The sequence below is a fragment of the Sander lucioperca genome, chromosome 7 (assembly GCF_008315115.2).
Source record: "Sander lucioperca isolate FBNREF2018 chromosome 7, SLUC_FBN_1.2, whole genome shotgun sequence".
NCBI lineage: Eukaryota > Metazoa > Chordata > Actinopteri > Perciformes > Percidae > Sander > Sander lucioperca.
The window spans coordinates 39047688-39063891 of record NC_050179.1 but is presented as its reverse complement, the minus strand read 5'-3'; the positions used below and the strand labels follow the sequence as shown (position 1 = coordinate 39063891).

The window sequence follows — 16204 nt, the reverse complement described above, 5'->3', positions numbered from 1 at the left end:
CTAAAGTTATTATAGTACAAAAACAATTCCAATAAAAAACATATCAGTACTTTCCTGTTTAATAGCAGCATCTCCGTATTACACCTTCTACCATCATGTTAAATAAATGAAAAATCCATTGTAAACAATCTGTGATATGGAACATTATTCCAGCATTTATCTTATGAAAAAACAATCAATATAATAATAAAAGGAGAAATAAATGTTAAAATGTTAAACCAAATCTTACATCAAACATTTAACTAAATATTCACATTTGAATAATTGCAGTCCTCACGATTAGCTAATCACATTCTTTCAAATCGCGATTTCAATTAGAGATGATGAATGGTTCAGCCCCAGTCAGATGTGTGTCTGTGTCTGTGTCTGTGTGTGTGTGTGTGTGTGCCTAAAGGTTAGCCCCTCTGCTAAGAGCTGTGTTTCCACTGGAACTGACAAAAAGAAGGAAGCGTGACTCAGTCTGGGAGTGGTTAACGTTATGAACAGAGGGTCAGCAGTCAGTCACGGAGACTGTGACAGGTGACAGCAGGGGCGATTCTAGGATCAGACCTTTAGGGGGGCTCAGCCCCTAATGAGAATGGGACACGGTGCCTTGCAAAAGTGTTTCCTTTCCTTGACGGGGTTCCAGGTGCGTAGCATCAGCGACAGACACACGGGATATTAAAGCTGCGTCTTTGAACCTGTCATTGTTTGTCCTCTGTCACTAACAGACAAGTTCGCAAACTAACTTGAAGCACTAAAATTGATTTAATATCAAAATTAAACATTTTTGTTTTGTTTTTAATTATTATAATTTATAATTTCTAGCTTGAGCCCCCCTAAACAGGGTCTAAAATCGCCACTGGGTGACAGTGTCCCGTTTGTATCTGTGAGCAGATGAGATCTCGGAGCTGCTGAAGCCTCACAGAGTCCGTCTGGTGACGCCGGTGATTCTGAACCACGCCGATCAGCCATGTGGGAGATCGGCCAACAGGTTGGTGGTGAGTAGTCTTCATCCACCACGTTTCATTTCCGGGATTGCTCCGGTGCCACCGGTTTAAAGAAATGGCAACAAACCAGAGCAGGTTTTCCACAGCGCTGTGGAGGAGGGTCTGGACATGTGAGACTAGTGATGAAAGTGATGGACAAATGCTCCTAAATTATTTAGTTTATTATGCTTACTGTATATAGAAACCAGAGTTTATGTGCAAAATAGATTTGATTCCTTGGGTTTAAATGAACAAAACAAAATGTTTATTATTGTTTTCTTTTTTTACACAACATCGAACAACATACAATAACAATACAACCACTTGGAAACTGACATTAGCTAGACATACTGTACAACCCTACACACACACACACACACACACACACACACACACACACACACACACACACACACACACACACACACACACACACACACAGACACACACACACACACACACACACACACACACACAATTTTGTATTATGATTCTGTCCTGTTGTGTCCTGTGTGCATGTTTTAATTGTGACCTGCTGAGGCACACAAAGGCCCTGGGGTCCCTGAACGCCTCAGGTCTGTGTCATAGGGTTTGTGGCATTTTGTTTAATTTAGTCCAGGACAAAACTGAGCTGACTGTAATGTTACCTGGCGAGGGGCCCTGTGTTGAATCTGATTTGGAAAAGAAAGTAACTAAAACACAATAAACCCCGGTACAATACTGTACATCAAACGCAACACTGCTATGTTGTTCCTGTGGGGGGAGCTATGGCTCTGTCAGTCCCATCTCTAAAGTCCTGTCCCTCTCCTGGCTCTCTGTTGTAGGTGCTGAGTCAATGGAGAGCTTTCCTGGTTACAAATAAGCAGCCTGTCAGGGTAAGTCACCCAGCTGTTAGGAATGATATTTTGGCAAATATTTTGCACAGTCCATATTGCAATTTGGATCAAATTGTGATTTTATTGTGCACCCCTAATAGTTACATAGCCATGCAGATTGTTCTGGAGGTTTTACGTAAGATATCTACCTCTAAATCATTCTGTCATTGCCCCCAATGCAATGTGTGTGTGTGTGTGTGTGTGTGTGTGTGTGTGTGTGTGTGTGTGTGTGTGTACAGGTGGAGAGCACTTTCAGCTACTTGGAGATTTGCTCCATCAACATTCACAGTCTCACACAGGTACGCTGTCACTGTTTTAATCTAAACCATACGTGTTTATAATATTTAATCAAATTTTTTCCCCATTCCATTTGTTCATCCTGTCTTTATAAAAATGTCCATGTCTATGGATGTAAAGCTACACCATGGCACCAACGAAATACTGCCAAATAACATTCTTGTAAAAATACAGTCATTTTCCATTTAAAATTAAAATATAGTTTGTAGCTTTATTTTACGTGAAATAATTGTGCATTTTTATAATGTTTAATGGAGGATATTTACACCTGTACAACCATTTTTTCTTTATTCACTCACAATTTTATCTACTCTAAGAAATGTATTTACAGGATTAAGCTTTAATTTAATCTATCAAATAATATACAAATGTACAAAATTGTATGGTTATTCAGTTACTGGTTTATCATGTTCTTTTACCATACAGATGTCAATTCTCAGGCTATTTCTGTAAAATCTGTAAAATTACAGTTTTTAACAGTGTAACAATAGGCTATGGCTTATATGTTTATGTATATGATTTCTGTTTTTTTTTCAATGTTTCATGTGTTATTATAGATAGATAGATAGATAGTCTTTATTGTCCACTGGGGAAATTTGTTTTCACAGTCTGTACAGGTCCTCACAAATATACTGTACATACATACACATACAGTAAACATAGACACCTTCATCCCAATCACCGAATAATGCACAGTTCCCTCCGGTCCGTTCCACTGGGACTCCTTGTGGGCAGCATACATATAAGTAACACACACACATAATCAGCGCTGGGGAGCTTCATTTAGGTATGATATGGCAGAAGGTACAAAACTCTTACTGTAGCGGAGTGTCTCCAGGCTAGGGACCTGTATCTGCGTCCTGGTGGAAGCAGCGTGAAGAAGGCGGAGAGGGGATGACTGGGGTCATGTGCGATTGTCTGTACTTTGCGTTTGGTGGCTTTGCTGTTGAGGTCTGATAGGTTGGGGATGGGAAGGCCAATTATTTCTGATGCAACCTGGGTGACGCGAGTGAGTTGTGTGTGTGTGTGTGTGTGTGTATTGCAGATCGTGTTGGAGACAGACAGGCAGACTCTGTCTTTGGGTGTGTTGCACGGTGAGGATCTTGAGGCCATGGTCAGCCACATGAGCGCCTCGCTGAAGAGGATCTTCCCCGATTCATCTCCAGGGTTAGTCCTACCTGCTACATGTCTCCGTGTACACCAATGAGCAGATAAGCTACAAGCTCATATTCTACAGGCACAATTTGAGCTCCAGTCTTTACATACTGTATTCTACTTCTGGCTCCGTATGAACACACTGAAACATAGGCTACTTAAATGACCATCAAGTGAAAATGTTAACTGCACAATAGAACTGTATACAGATAGGTGACAAATAAAGAAAGTATTTTTTATTTATTTAGGATCTCCATTAGTTGTTCCCGTAGAAACAACTGTTCTTCCTGGGGTCCTCACAAACTTAGGTAAACAACAGGATATTAATCCACATTCAAATCCCCACTACCATATGCACTTTAAGATGGTTTCTTTTTGACTAATTGCTAATTTTACTCCCTTTTTAAAACTGATTTCAATCGTTTCCAAAAAAAAAAAGAAGTTTCAGCTGGTCCAATATTCTGTATATGACCTGCAAAACCAATGTGCTTTAGTGTTTAGAGCTAATTAGCAAATGTTAGCATGCCACAATGCTAAGCTAGTTGGTGAACATGGTAAACATTATACTGCTAAACTTTAGCATGATAGCACTGTCATGGAACACATGCCAACATGTTTCTTGTCCTTATCTTATCTAATCTTCAGAAAGCTACTAAAGACGATTCCTCCGGATCTCCGGCTGAGACTCCGCACATTGACTGATGTGATCGAAGAGCAGCTGAGTAGTCAGCCCGCCTCCTGTGGTATGTGCAGGGTTCAAAATGTACTTTTTCGTCCACCAGCCACTCAATAGATTACCATTGTTTTTTTTTGGCTGGTGAGTGAAGCAAATCTACCAGCCACTTACATATTTTACCAGCCTTTGGCTGGTGGTTTGTGCTTATTTTGTACCCTGGGTATGTGCCCTTCATTTTACTCTTTATGATCACATGTCATACTCAGATAAAGCCGAAGGAGACTTTGTCAGCTTCCCAGCACCTGTTTAACTATCAATTATATTAGCTATTTATCCAGTTGAAGTATTAGTTTTGTAAACAGCAGATTTACCCAGGACAACGTGTGTATTTGTAGATAGATAGTGTCATGTCTAGGGATGCAGGCTTAGACCAAAAGTGCAGAGACAAGGAGGCAGTGGAAGATTAAGAAGATTTATTAAGATAGGCTTACAAAAAAGGGAGTCCTGAGGCAGACAGGCAAAAGGAGTTCCAAAACAGTCAGAAAACTGAAGACAAGGGAATCAAAAACCCAAGAAATGGAGAGACGTAGGGACTAACGTACACAATAATCTGACAACAGACAAAGGAAGCACATAAACTACATACACGAGGTAACGAGGGTAGTAACGAGGGACCGGCGACACAAGGGCTGATGAACAGGTGAGACACATCAGGGCGGGGCAGACAATCACAAAGGCGGGAAAATACAATGCAAGAAGTAAAACAAGACACAGGAGAACCAGAACAAAGTTAAACAGGAACAGGACAGGACACCCACGATGCGCCACAGGAGGTCATTCCTGAATGCGGCCATCAAACTTTATAACTCCTCCCCCTGAGTGTCACACGCTTAGTGTCAAAACTGGATTCACAGCACGTATCTCCACATCACATCTCAGTATTCTTGGACAATTATGTACAATAATTACTTGGTGCAATGTGCAACGGTATTATTTATTCACTGCTGCTACTTATACTCACACTGTACTTATTTATGTTCGTACTGTATTTATGTTGACACTGCACTACAATAGAATTTTTACAATCCATTTGTAACAATCTTTTTTTTAACCAAATCTTACTTGTAACCTAATCTCATTTACTTCTACTTTTTATTTATTTCTTAAAGGTCCCATGGCATGGAAATTTCACTTTATGAGTTTTTTTAACATTAATATGAGTTCCCCCAGCCTGCCTATGGTCCCCCAGTGGCTAGAAATGGTGATAGGTGTAAACCGAGCCCTGGGTATCCTGCTCTGCCTTTGAGAAAATGAAAGCTCAGATGGGCCGATCTGGAATCTTCCCTTTATGACGTCATAAGGGGAAAGGTTACCTCCCCTTTCTCTGCTTTGTCCACCCAGAGAATTTGGCCCCCCATGAGAAAGAGAGAGACAACATGGCTTTCAAACGAGCAAAGCATGGCAGTTGGTCAAAACCACACCCCCACCCTCTACCTTGCCCCCTCCCTCTCTCCTCCTTAATAGCATTTAAAGCTACAGACACAGAAATGGCACATACTAAGTAAAGCTCATTGTGGGACTGGCTCTAGTGGCTGTAATTCTGCACCAAGGCTGAATTTCAGGAAAGAGACTTCAGATACAGTATTAGGGGACCACTAAGGTCTATATAAAAGAGACTTCAGATACAGTATTAGGGGACCACTAAGGTCTATATAAAAGAGACTTCAGATACAGTATTAGGGGACCACTAAGGTCTATATAAAAGAGACTTCAGATACAGTATTAGGGGACCACTAAGGCCTATATAAAAGAGACTTCAGATACAGTATTAGGGGACCACTAAGGCCTATATAAAAGCATCTAAAAAGCAGCATGTCATAGGACCTTTAATGTAGCTATGTTACCTTTGTTACTTTATACACTTATTGACTTTCTTGCTCTTATTTTACCTTGCATTTGACTGTGAGCAACTGTAACTAAATAACTTCCCTGAGGGGATCAATGAAGTATTGTATTGTATTGTAAAAAGTAACACACAGGGAATGAATTGACAAAATAAAACAGGAAAAACCACAACAAAAAAACCCACAACCATGACAGATAGTGTTTGGATGTGTTCCTCAGGAGGATTCTCTGATACCTATGCTGCTCTGTGTGATTTCAACGAGATGCCATTCCGAGAGGAGATTCAGTGGGTAAGTCAAGACTGTACTGCAACATATGATACTGTAATAAGCCACCAAGGTGTACCAAACTTTACAAGGACCTATTCAACTGTTTTGGCAGGATGTTGACAACATCTACTGCATCAACAACTGGAGGGTGTTCAACCTGCAGGACTTCAGCCACTTAGACAGCAGGTGAGAAACAGTCCAGTGTTGATTGATCCAGTCTTAACTTACCTCTGTTACATACTGTTTAAATTCCTCTCCTCTGCTCTCAGGGACTTGGCGTTAGCAGTAGCAGCTCTGTCTTTCAACCAGTGGTTTACCAAGATCTACTGCAAAGAATTCAAACTGGTAAACTTTTCTTATAAACTCTTATTGTTTCTCTTTTGCTGTGAAAGGGTTGAATCCAGGCTTTTCAAAAAATTGTCCACACAAGATAGTCAACACTAACAAAAAAAGTACAAGAGGCGCCTCAAAAGGAGAGAGAATCCATTTATACTGCAACCAAAAGGTGACACAATGTGAAAACCTGTTGAAAGGAGAGTAGGTGGCACACACACATGATGAACTCTTGGTGGATCATTGTTTATACAGCTGCCTACTCTCCAGCTTACAAACCTTTTCCTAATTGAGTCAATTTCCTCCTCTCCAGTCTGGCCATTAAAGGGTAAATGTTAGTATTTTTCAACCATGCATTGATGTCTAAGTCAGTAATGTGAACATAATATGGAATTGGGCCACTATTGAGCATGAACGCTGTAACCGACAGGTGCGAACCGGGCTGCAATGTAACCCTAAAGGGCAATTGTGCATCGTCAATCTACTAAAAGTGCTGGTTTTGCAGCTGACAGGCTTAGATTGTTATTTTAAGTGTATAAGTGTACTGAACAGTTTCCACTTATTGTGTGGAACCGTCACAATGAAAATTTGGTAATACCAGACTGGAAATCGGTTTTGTGTCTTTGTCCCTTCAGTCAGTAGACATCCAGCAGCAGCTGACCTTCCTGCTGTCCAGATCTCCCAGTCTGGAGGAGCTCTCACTGGAGGCCAGTGGACTCAAACTGTGAGTCTGATTGGGATCTGTTTGGGATGTTTATTATTGTAATTATGATTGGTGCAGACCTACAGCCACTTCCTACTGAAGATGGCTTCTCAGTGTCTCATAACATATGAAGGTCCTCAGATCTCTGCAGGGTAAATCCAGGTAGCTAGCTAGACCAATCGTCCTAGACTATCTGTCCAATCTGAGTTTTCTGTTGCATGACTAAAACAACTTTTGAACGTACACATGTTCCACCAAAACAAGTTCCTTCCTGAGGCTATTTTGCAGATGCTGAATGCTGTGTGGACTAGCCAGACCTTCCTCTGCAGCACTGTGGAGGAAGGTCTGGCAATGTGAGACTAACAACAACATATATGGTGCTGCTGTTCACATTGTGCCACTCTACAGTGAGATTTCCTGAAAAAGCCTCTTTCCATTTGTTAAGCCATTGTTGTCATGTTTTACTGTGATTGGCTCAGAGACCAGTGATGTGAGTGAGAGTGTATTTATGTATCACCACACACTCTGGTCTATGTTCCACTTCAGCTGACCCGTTTGCTATCAAGGTGTTGATCCCGGTACCTTCAGCAATGTGCACGTGTTGCAAGATTCCCGCTAGAGAGGATGCAATCTCTACAGCTGCTGGTTTTGCCATTTCAAACTAAATCCATTGCTGTTTCTGGACTGTTGTTTTCAGTCAGCTGGTGATTTAAATGTCAGATGGACCAAGAGACACTGAACCGTTTGTTATAACTCAAGAAAGATTAAAATTACATTCTCCACATATAAATCTAAGCAGGTTGTTTCTAACGTAAAGTCTTGTTTACAGGGATGATTGAGAAGTAACCTTGTTATTCTGCTGCAGGGACTTTGCAATCAAAATGGCAGCTGCCCTGCGGGAGCACCCCTCCTCTGCCCTGCAATCCATCAACCTGTCAGGCAATCCAATCGAAGACAAAGGTGGGCTTTTTATACAGTATATTACATCTGAGTGGTAGGCTATAAGCACAGTATTTGAATGGAGCAGTTGTTAAGCCATGTTTCAGGTGTTTGGCTTCCTGTGGGAAGTTTGGTTAGTGAAATGCGTTATTTAGCTGGAATCTAAATATGCAATCTTTTTTTTTTGATTATAATTTTTTTCTTGCCTTTATTAGATAGTATAGCTGAAGATTGACAGGTTGGAGTCAAACCCTGGCCACTGCGATAAGGACTTAGCCTTAGTATTTGGGGCGCATGCTACTACAAGACAAAACTGTGTTTAAATGCTTTAAGCAATTATTTAATAAATGAGAAGCTTTCAAAGTAGCACACAGTAAAAGATAGTCAGATTACGGAGCCCCTAAGGGGATATGAGCAAAAACTTGAAACTTTCATGTGCGCATGCAAAACCTTTTCATGAAAGTTTCACGTGAGCACATGAAACTAAACTTTTAGCCGTATATTGATGTAGCCTGGCCTGGGCCATACTGGAGACAGTGACAGCTAGAGAAATGACTACAGTACAGGAGTTAGTTGCACTATATTTTAATCTAGGTCTTCATTATAAGGACATTGCTGCTTTGCTTGCAAGTTGTCACCATTATATTGTTTCAATACAACATTTAAAACGGATTTTAAAGTCTTGTAATCTGTTCCGGAGCAAGGGATACAGCGATTTGGATCGGGCAATTACTTTCATTTATGAACAGTTACAAACATCTGGCCAACTCCACGGATATATGTGGATGTACACAAAATGCAAGGAGAATGGATTAAACATAAGGAAAGAGGATGTTTGATTAATTCTACGAGAAAACGGGTGTTGAACGGGACATTCTAAAACGCTTAACGTAAAAAAGCTTAACGCGGTTTAATGTACCTAAACAACGATCAATGATCCCCAAATTTCTCTCTCATATTGCTCCTCATAACCACTGAACACTGTCAAAAAATCTAACCCAAAGTTCAATTATTATGGACATTATCTGACATTAAGCGTTTCTGCTTCACATTTTCGGCAGGGCAGCGGAGCAGCTGTGGGTTGACTCCCCACGGTTCTCATGGGCTTTATAAATTAGAATGTCCCTGTTGAACTCAGAGTGAGGAGACGGCTCCGTCGCCGAAACTACTTTGCTAAAGGGTCTAATTATATTAGGCACTTAGACTCCTATGACAAATTGAAGCCTTTTGGCATCTATATAATCATCATCTTTAGCCGCCATCCTTTCTAACCGGAGTTCTTTGCTGCAGTGCTGCTGACTGTGGGACTGGCACTGTTCATAACAGCGCCAAATGTGTTTCAAAGCGGCGCACATGAAAACAAATCTAATTTTTAGTTTCATGTGCTCACGTGAAACTTTCATGTGCGTACATGAAAAAGTTTTGCGTGAGCACATGAAACTAAACTTTAGATTTGTTTTGCTCATGTCCCCTTAGGGGCTCCGTATCAGATAGTGCTGTGGGGGGACATGAAGTCAGACTCAGTGGTGAGTGAAACAGAAGCAGAGGGACACACACAGAGCTGGAGCCGAGCCAAAGTAGAACACTTTTTAATTCATTAACTTTATCAGTTATCAGGCAAATAAAACGCAGATGCAGATAATCTGCAAACTGCCAGTGGCGATAATTGGTCTATCCCTCCTCTAAACCATACGACCATAAAGGTTGTTTTTTCCTTCCCTCTAATCCGCCCCCATATCTAAACCAGAGACCATACGAACGGTCACAGTTTTAAACACATCGGTGTTAAACCGTTTTGTTAAACAGTTGCAATTTGGTTTGGTTCAGGCATAAAAAGTACTTAGTTAAGTTTAGAATAACATCATGGTTTGGGTTCAAATCAGACGTTACTTCACTTCCGATTACGCACCTGACGCAGAGCGTGACGTAGCTCCGTTTGATCCGTAAAGTTAAAACAAAGTCGCCGTTTTACTTTTATTTTCAAACAGAACATGATCCCTGGTCTCCTGGGTGAAAGTCCTGTGTGTGTTTGACCCATTCCTCCCTCCTTACCCTTACCTTACCTAACTTCAACCACTAGAGAGCGTTCTATAAACGTAAATATGAGTTGAACAAACAACCTATGAGAGCATTTTTTTCAGCTGTAAATACTAACATTAACAATGGCTCCATTCCCATAAGTGTCCCAGTAAGCCATGTCACTGGCTCAGCTAAATGTTATTAGATCCACCTGTGCCTTTCTGCTTTGAGTCCCAATATGTGCTGTGAAAAGGGTCGTCAGGGGATACAATAAGAGGTGGGGACTGTACTCATGACTGTTATGCATTTTAAGTAAACATTAGCAATGCAATATTTCTTTGTGCGTACTTTAGAACGGACAACACACTGACTGGTTTGTAGACATAAGGTGCTTTCCGACCAGATAGTACTTGTACTTTTTAGAGGAAAAGTACACTTCTAAGCAGTTCTAAGAACTTCTCTCCCCCAAAATCTTTTTTTCCGTTTGCATTCCCACTGGCCAAGTGGCCATAGGGACTGGTAGGAGGGCTAAGGGAGTGACACAAGCACGGCAACGGTCTTTATAGCATCGTCACTAGACCTTAGCGCCACATACAACAACAGCAAAGCAGCATGGAGGAGGCCGTACACCGCATCAGTCCACTTTTCCGAGTTCCATCCATTCTCGTAGTAATTCACGTAATGTTTTGCTCAACTTTAGGAGCTCCACACAGTCTGACGAGAAAGTGGCAAACTCCATACCCAGTGAAAGTCACCGTTTCTCGGTTATTGTACGACCGGGGCTCGGGGCTCCGCGGACCTCCGGAGCTGGCTGGCTGCCAGCATAACTTTCGTATATTTACAGTTTGAATTTCGTCACGTCACTACAAACAAACAGCTACCCCAAGGTCTTATAAAGCTAACTATGGTGTCCAATTTCAATTTAATGCATTTTTGTGAACATTAGGGGTCTCCTTAGGAGGAGCTGCTAGCTAGGCTCTGTGTCCCATTTAATCCTATGGGAAAGATCGTTGCTACACTTTCGGCATAACTTTCGTATATTTACAGTTTGGATTTCGTCATGCCACTTATAGAACATCTACCCCAAGGTCTTATGAAGCTAACTATGGTGTCCGATTTCAATTTAATGCATTTTTGTGAACATTAGGAGTTTGGTTTCAGAGGTCTAAGAGGAGGCTAGCTAGCTCTCATTGATAGAGCTCCATCCAGCCGCAGGCTCTATCAATGAGACTCGCGGACAAGAGGCGTTTATTTCCCCGATCGTTTGTTTAAATAACTCAACACACCATTATAAGATTAACTGGAACCTGTGGTAAGAGATTGCGGGCGTAACAAGCTCGCTGACCGCGCTCTCACTCACACACAGCGGCCATTTAGCAGGAAGAGAGGAGCTGCAGGCCCTGGAGCTCTGTCAGGGCAGCGGCGTTTGGTAGTCCATTAACCCAAAAAACGGTGACTTTACGCGGGTATGGAGTGCCGTGGGCTGCCAGCCGTGACGGAGCTCCATCTACCTCCCAGCAGGCCAGGGTCTGTGAAGGAAGGCAGGCGGGCGGCGAGGCAGCAACACAGGCAGCACCGGCCGCTGAACTCCCGACACACAGTTGGACAAAATTTGCAATTAGCCATCAATTTTCGTAAAACGGCCCATATTTGACCTCTACATAGTTGATTTCTCACCTAAAATGTTGTCAGAAGTGAATTTAATGATGAATAAGATGGTGAAAATTGTTAAAAATGTCCCGTTGTTAGTTGTTGCTCCGTCTGCACGTTCCGAGTTGGCAGTGGGCGTGACTTATAAGTTCGACCAATCAAGTACACCTAGGAAAAGGGAAAAGGGAAAAGACCCTGCTCTGAAGTAGGAGCTAAAAAAGTACGCTACTGAGGCCACAGGAACTTAAAAATCCCCAAATTTTTCCTGTCGGAACACGACGAAAAAAGTGTTCTATGAACGTTTAGTTCTAAGAACTGCAAAAATCCCTCCGGTCGGAAAGCCCCTATACATATGTGTGCGTATGTGTGTGTGTGTGTGTGTGTGTGTGTGTGTGTGTGTGTTGTGTTTTTCATTCATAGGTGTCATTGCTCTCAGTCAGGAGCTGGGGAATCTTGCTGAAGGACTCAAGCACCTATCTCTGTCCCGAGTATCAATGACTGCTAGAGGTACACACACACACACACACACACACACACACACACACACACACACACACACACACACACACTATACATCTGACAACTAGGGCTGCCCCCTCTTGGTCAATTATTCAAGTAATTAGTCGTTTTGATCTTATACAACTAAGATTTCTTTAGTTGATTAGTCAAGAAACTTATGAGCACACTTCTGGTAAACACAAGATGAAATGTGCTGCTTTGCATGATTCTTTATAGAGAAACTCAGTTTTACAGATCTGTCCATTAAATCAATTAGTCGACAAAACGGTACCAGTGTTAAAGTCGACTAAGACTTTCTTTAGTCGAGGACAGCCATGTTGACAACATACCCACTTTGGCTGTTTATTATTGTAGTTTTATACGGATGAACAGTATGGAGATGAAGGAGATATAAAGAGGAGGTGGATGTCATTAACAGTCCTACAGTTCTCTGTAATAAACAAGAGCAGAAAGGGCTAGAGTCTGCAACTATCAATGTCATTTTAGACTAAATGCAATTATTTCACAAAATGACATCCAATGATATTCTTTTTTTTTTTTTTGCACCTGGCGTAAAACCCGTGGTGATCCATCTTTTGAGTCCTTAGCACCGAGACTTTGGAATCTGCCTCCACTCTTACGGTCCTGGACGCAGCGGCCGCGGGTTCAGTTCCGACCTGCGGCCCTCTGCTGCATGTCATTCCCCCTCTCTCTTCCCTTTCATGTCTATGCTGTCCTGTCAAAATAAAGGCCTAAAAATGCCACAAAATTTATCTTTAAAAAATAACCAAAACAGATAAAGTCCTACCTTTTTAAACAGGCTTTTGGTTGACCTGTCTGCACTTCTTTATTATGTATTACTTTGTAATTTTATACTATTATATCCTTACACTTGATCACCGTTTGTGCATGGTGTGATCCTTCTGTCTCCAGGTCTGGGCTGTCTGAGTCAGATGTTGTCCTCCACTCAGCTGTTCTCAGCATCTCTGACCCACCTCGACCTGTCCGCTAACCCCGGCAGCCTGGTGACTGAAGAGGCCACGGTACACACACACACACACACACACACACACACACACACACACACACACACACACACACTAGAGTTCGGATCAGGCCGCATTTTTCTGTCCGAGCCTGGCCCGCGTCCGAGAGAGCAGTAACCGAACCCGGCCCGAGTCCGACACAGTTAAAATCAAAAAAAAATTCTCATACTAATGACACATGTACATGTAGCCTAATATGCACGTGTTTCATTGTCACAGCTACATAAACAAATTTCTGCACACAGGAAGACGGATGTTATGGTAATATTTTAAATATATTTTAATCACAAAAACTAACCTTTGCATCAAGTGAAACAAGCCCATTGGCTACCTACATAATAAGCTTTTTAATTTTAAATTTAAAATGTTCAATGAACATCATTTCTAAATATCTGTCCGAACCCGGCCCGGGCTCGGGTCGGGTATCCATCCTCTAACACACACACACGCACGCACGCACACACACACACACACACACACACACACACACACACACACACACACACACACACACGGATATACTACATACACACATACACACATACTGTACATACACACCCAGAAGTGTGGTGCTTGTAGTACAAAAAAGTCAACTATAGTGCAAAGAAACCGAGATATAAGCAGAGTTTACCCGAGGACGACAGGACGTCATCAGCAGCGCCATCTTGAGAAGCCTAATGAATAATAACAAGTATTAGGGCTGGGCAATATATATCGATATTATATCAATATTGTGATATGAGACTAGATATGGCCTTAGATTTTGGATACCGTAAAATGACACAGGTGTTGTCTTTTCCTGGTTATGGTGATGTCATTTTCTGAACTTACCAGACTGTTCCAGCTGTTTTATTATTTTTCTTTAACCACCGATTCATCATATCCACATTACTGATGATTATTTATCAAATATCCCATTGTGTAAATATTTTGTAAATGCCCCAATAGTCAACCCTATGATATCGTCGCAACACCGATATCGAGGCATTTGGTCATTGTGATGTTTAGTTTTCTCCAGCCCAGCACTAATACATATAAATATAAATGTGTAAATATTAAAATGGCAAACTCTGCATTATGTAACTCATGGGCCAAAAGTCGGGGTTGATGTGCAGGAATGGAACGTCAACATATCCCAGTTAACATTGTGAGAATAACATTTTAATTGTGCACTCTCTGCAGCAAACCACGCCCACACATCTTGAACATATATTACACAGTATGTATATACATTATGTGTGTGTGTGTGTGTGTGTGTGTGTGTGTTTGTGTGTAATTCACTCCAGCTAAATGTCATTATATTTCTGTGTGTGTTTGTGCGCGTGTGTGTGTGTGTCTTGCAGTTTCTCTTCAAGTTCTTGTCCAGCACCAACCGTCTGTCTCATCTGGACCTCAGTGACACCAGCTGTCCTCTGGACACGGTCAGTGAGAGACACTTTATACAAACATTGTATCTGCTCCTCTCCTCTAAGGCCATTCTAAAGGAATACACGTCAAACACTTTGGACAGTCAGCTTGCTGTAAATGGACTGTATTTATGTAGCGCTTTTCTAGTCGTTTCTAGTTGAACGACTACTCAAAGCGCTTTAACATAGTACCAGGCACCATTCACCATTCACACACATTCAGACACTGTGGAAAGAAAGAGCTCGCCTCTCTCCATCAAAAGAAAAGAAAAACACTTTATTATAGATAGATAGATAGATAGATAGGTAGATAGGTAGGTAGGTAGGTAGGTAGGTAGGTAGGTAGGTAGATAGATAGATAGATAGGTAGGTAGGTAGGTAGGTAGGTAGGTAGGTAGGTAGATAGATAGATAGATAGATAGATAGATAGTTAGTTAGTTACAGAAGGCCCAAACATGCTGAGGCCCTCAAAAAGCCTGGAAATTACCAGACTATTTCTTGTATTTTAAACCCTATTGGAGACTCCCCCAATGCCCCCCCCCCCCCCCCACAAGGTGCACATGGTTTAGCCCATTTCATTGTTCATCTCCAAACATGATAATTGTGCTGATTTTGCTTCTAAGGAGGTGAACTTTGAGGCAATAATGTAATTTAAAAAAAGAAGGTTGATTGAGTTATTTATGACAATGGATGTATTAAAAGAGCATCTCCAGGTTTTTGTGTTGTTGTTAACTGTTGTGAATGATTATGTATTGAACTTCTGTGCTTGTCATTCTCTACTTAACATTCACTCGTTGTAACTTCCTCTTGCAGTTATTTGTGTCACTGTCTGCTGGATGTTGTTACAAACTGATGCACCTGAACCTGGCCAGGAACCCTTTCAGCCACAGGTCAGCTCCACTGTTCCACCGCTAACACCACTGTTCCTCACGTTGTTTTTCCACACGTGAGACCTGTGAACTTGACATCCTTTCTGCATTATTGAGACCCATAGAAGTCAGTATTAAGCACTTATAGACTTATTACGTTTGCACATATATGTATGCACAACATATCATCATCATGGATTATGTATTGAATACTTAGGCCATCTAAGTATTAAATGTTTTCGGTGTAATTTTCTTAATTTCATATGTTGTTGTATTTTTTATTTAACATTCATTAACAACACACACACACGCTCAAAGACGACATTCCACTTCCGGGATTGCTCCGGTGCCTCCGGAAATTCCACCAGATGTCCCTCATTTTCGGCCAGAAGTCCGTCCCCTTCCTCTTTCTTTGCGTTCTAAACTCCTGGGGATTTGTGAGGACTATGGTTAACTGCTCCTCAGATCTCTGCAGGGTAAATCCAGACAGCTAGCTAGACTATCTGTCCAATCAGAGTTTTCTCTCACACGACTAAAACTGCTTTTGAACGTCCACGTTCCACCAAAACAAGTTCCTTCCCGAGACTATTTTGCAG

At 41.6% G+C, this 16204-nt stretch overlaps 1 protein-coding gene across 4 annotated transcripts in view; it reads left to right on the top strand.

Annotated features, from left to right (window-relative positions):
- carmil2 (capping protein regulator and myosin 1 linker 2) overlaps positions 1-16204 on the top strand; it is a 54580-nt gene that overhangs the window by 1987 nt on the left and 36389 nt on the right. For all 4 annotated transcript variants that reach the window (XR_004897864.1, XM_036003209.1, XM_031285417.2 and 1 more), the window contains 14 exons: positions 877-980; positions 1793-1843; positions 2083-2142; positions 3186-3307; positions 3941-4038; positions 6096-6166; positions 6258-6331; positions 6415-6490; positions 7114-7202; positions 8047-8141; positions 12210-12296; positions 13221-13330; positions 14677-14754; positions 15553-15629. Coding sequence is in view for 3 of the 4 variants with exons in the window: in XM_036003209.1 (XP_035859102.1) it covers positions 877-980; positions 1793-1843; positions 2083-2142; positions 3186-3307; positions 3941-4038; positions 6096-6166; positions 6258-6331; positions 6415-6490; positions 7114-7202; positions 8047-8141; positions 12210-12296; positions 13221-13330; positions 14677-14754; positions 15553-15629 (1192 nt within the window). In the remaining variant the exon portion in view is untranslated. The remainder of the gene's footprint in view (positions 1-876; positions 981-1792; positions 1844-2082; positions 2143-3185; positions 3308-3940; positions 4039-6095; positions 6167-6257; positions 6332-6414; positions 6491-7113; positions 7203-8046; positions 8142-12209; positions 12297-13220; positions 13331-14676; positions 14755-15552; positions 15630-16204) is intronic.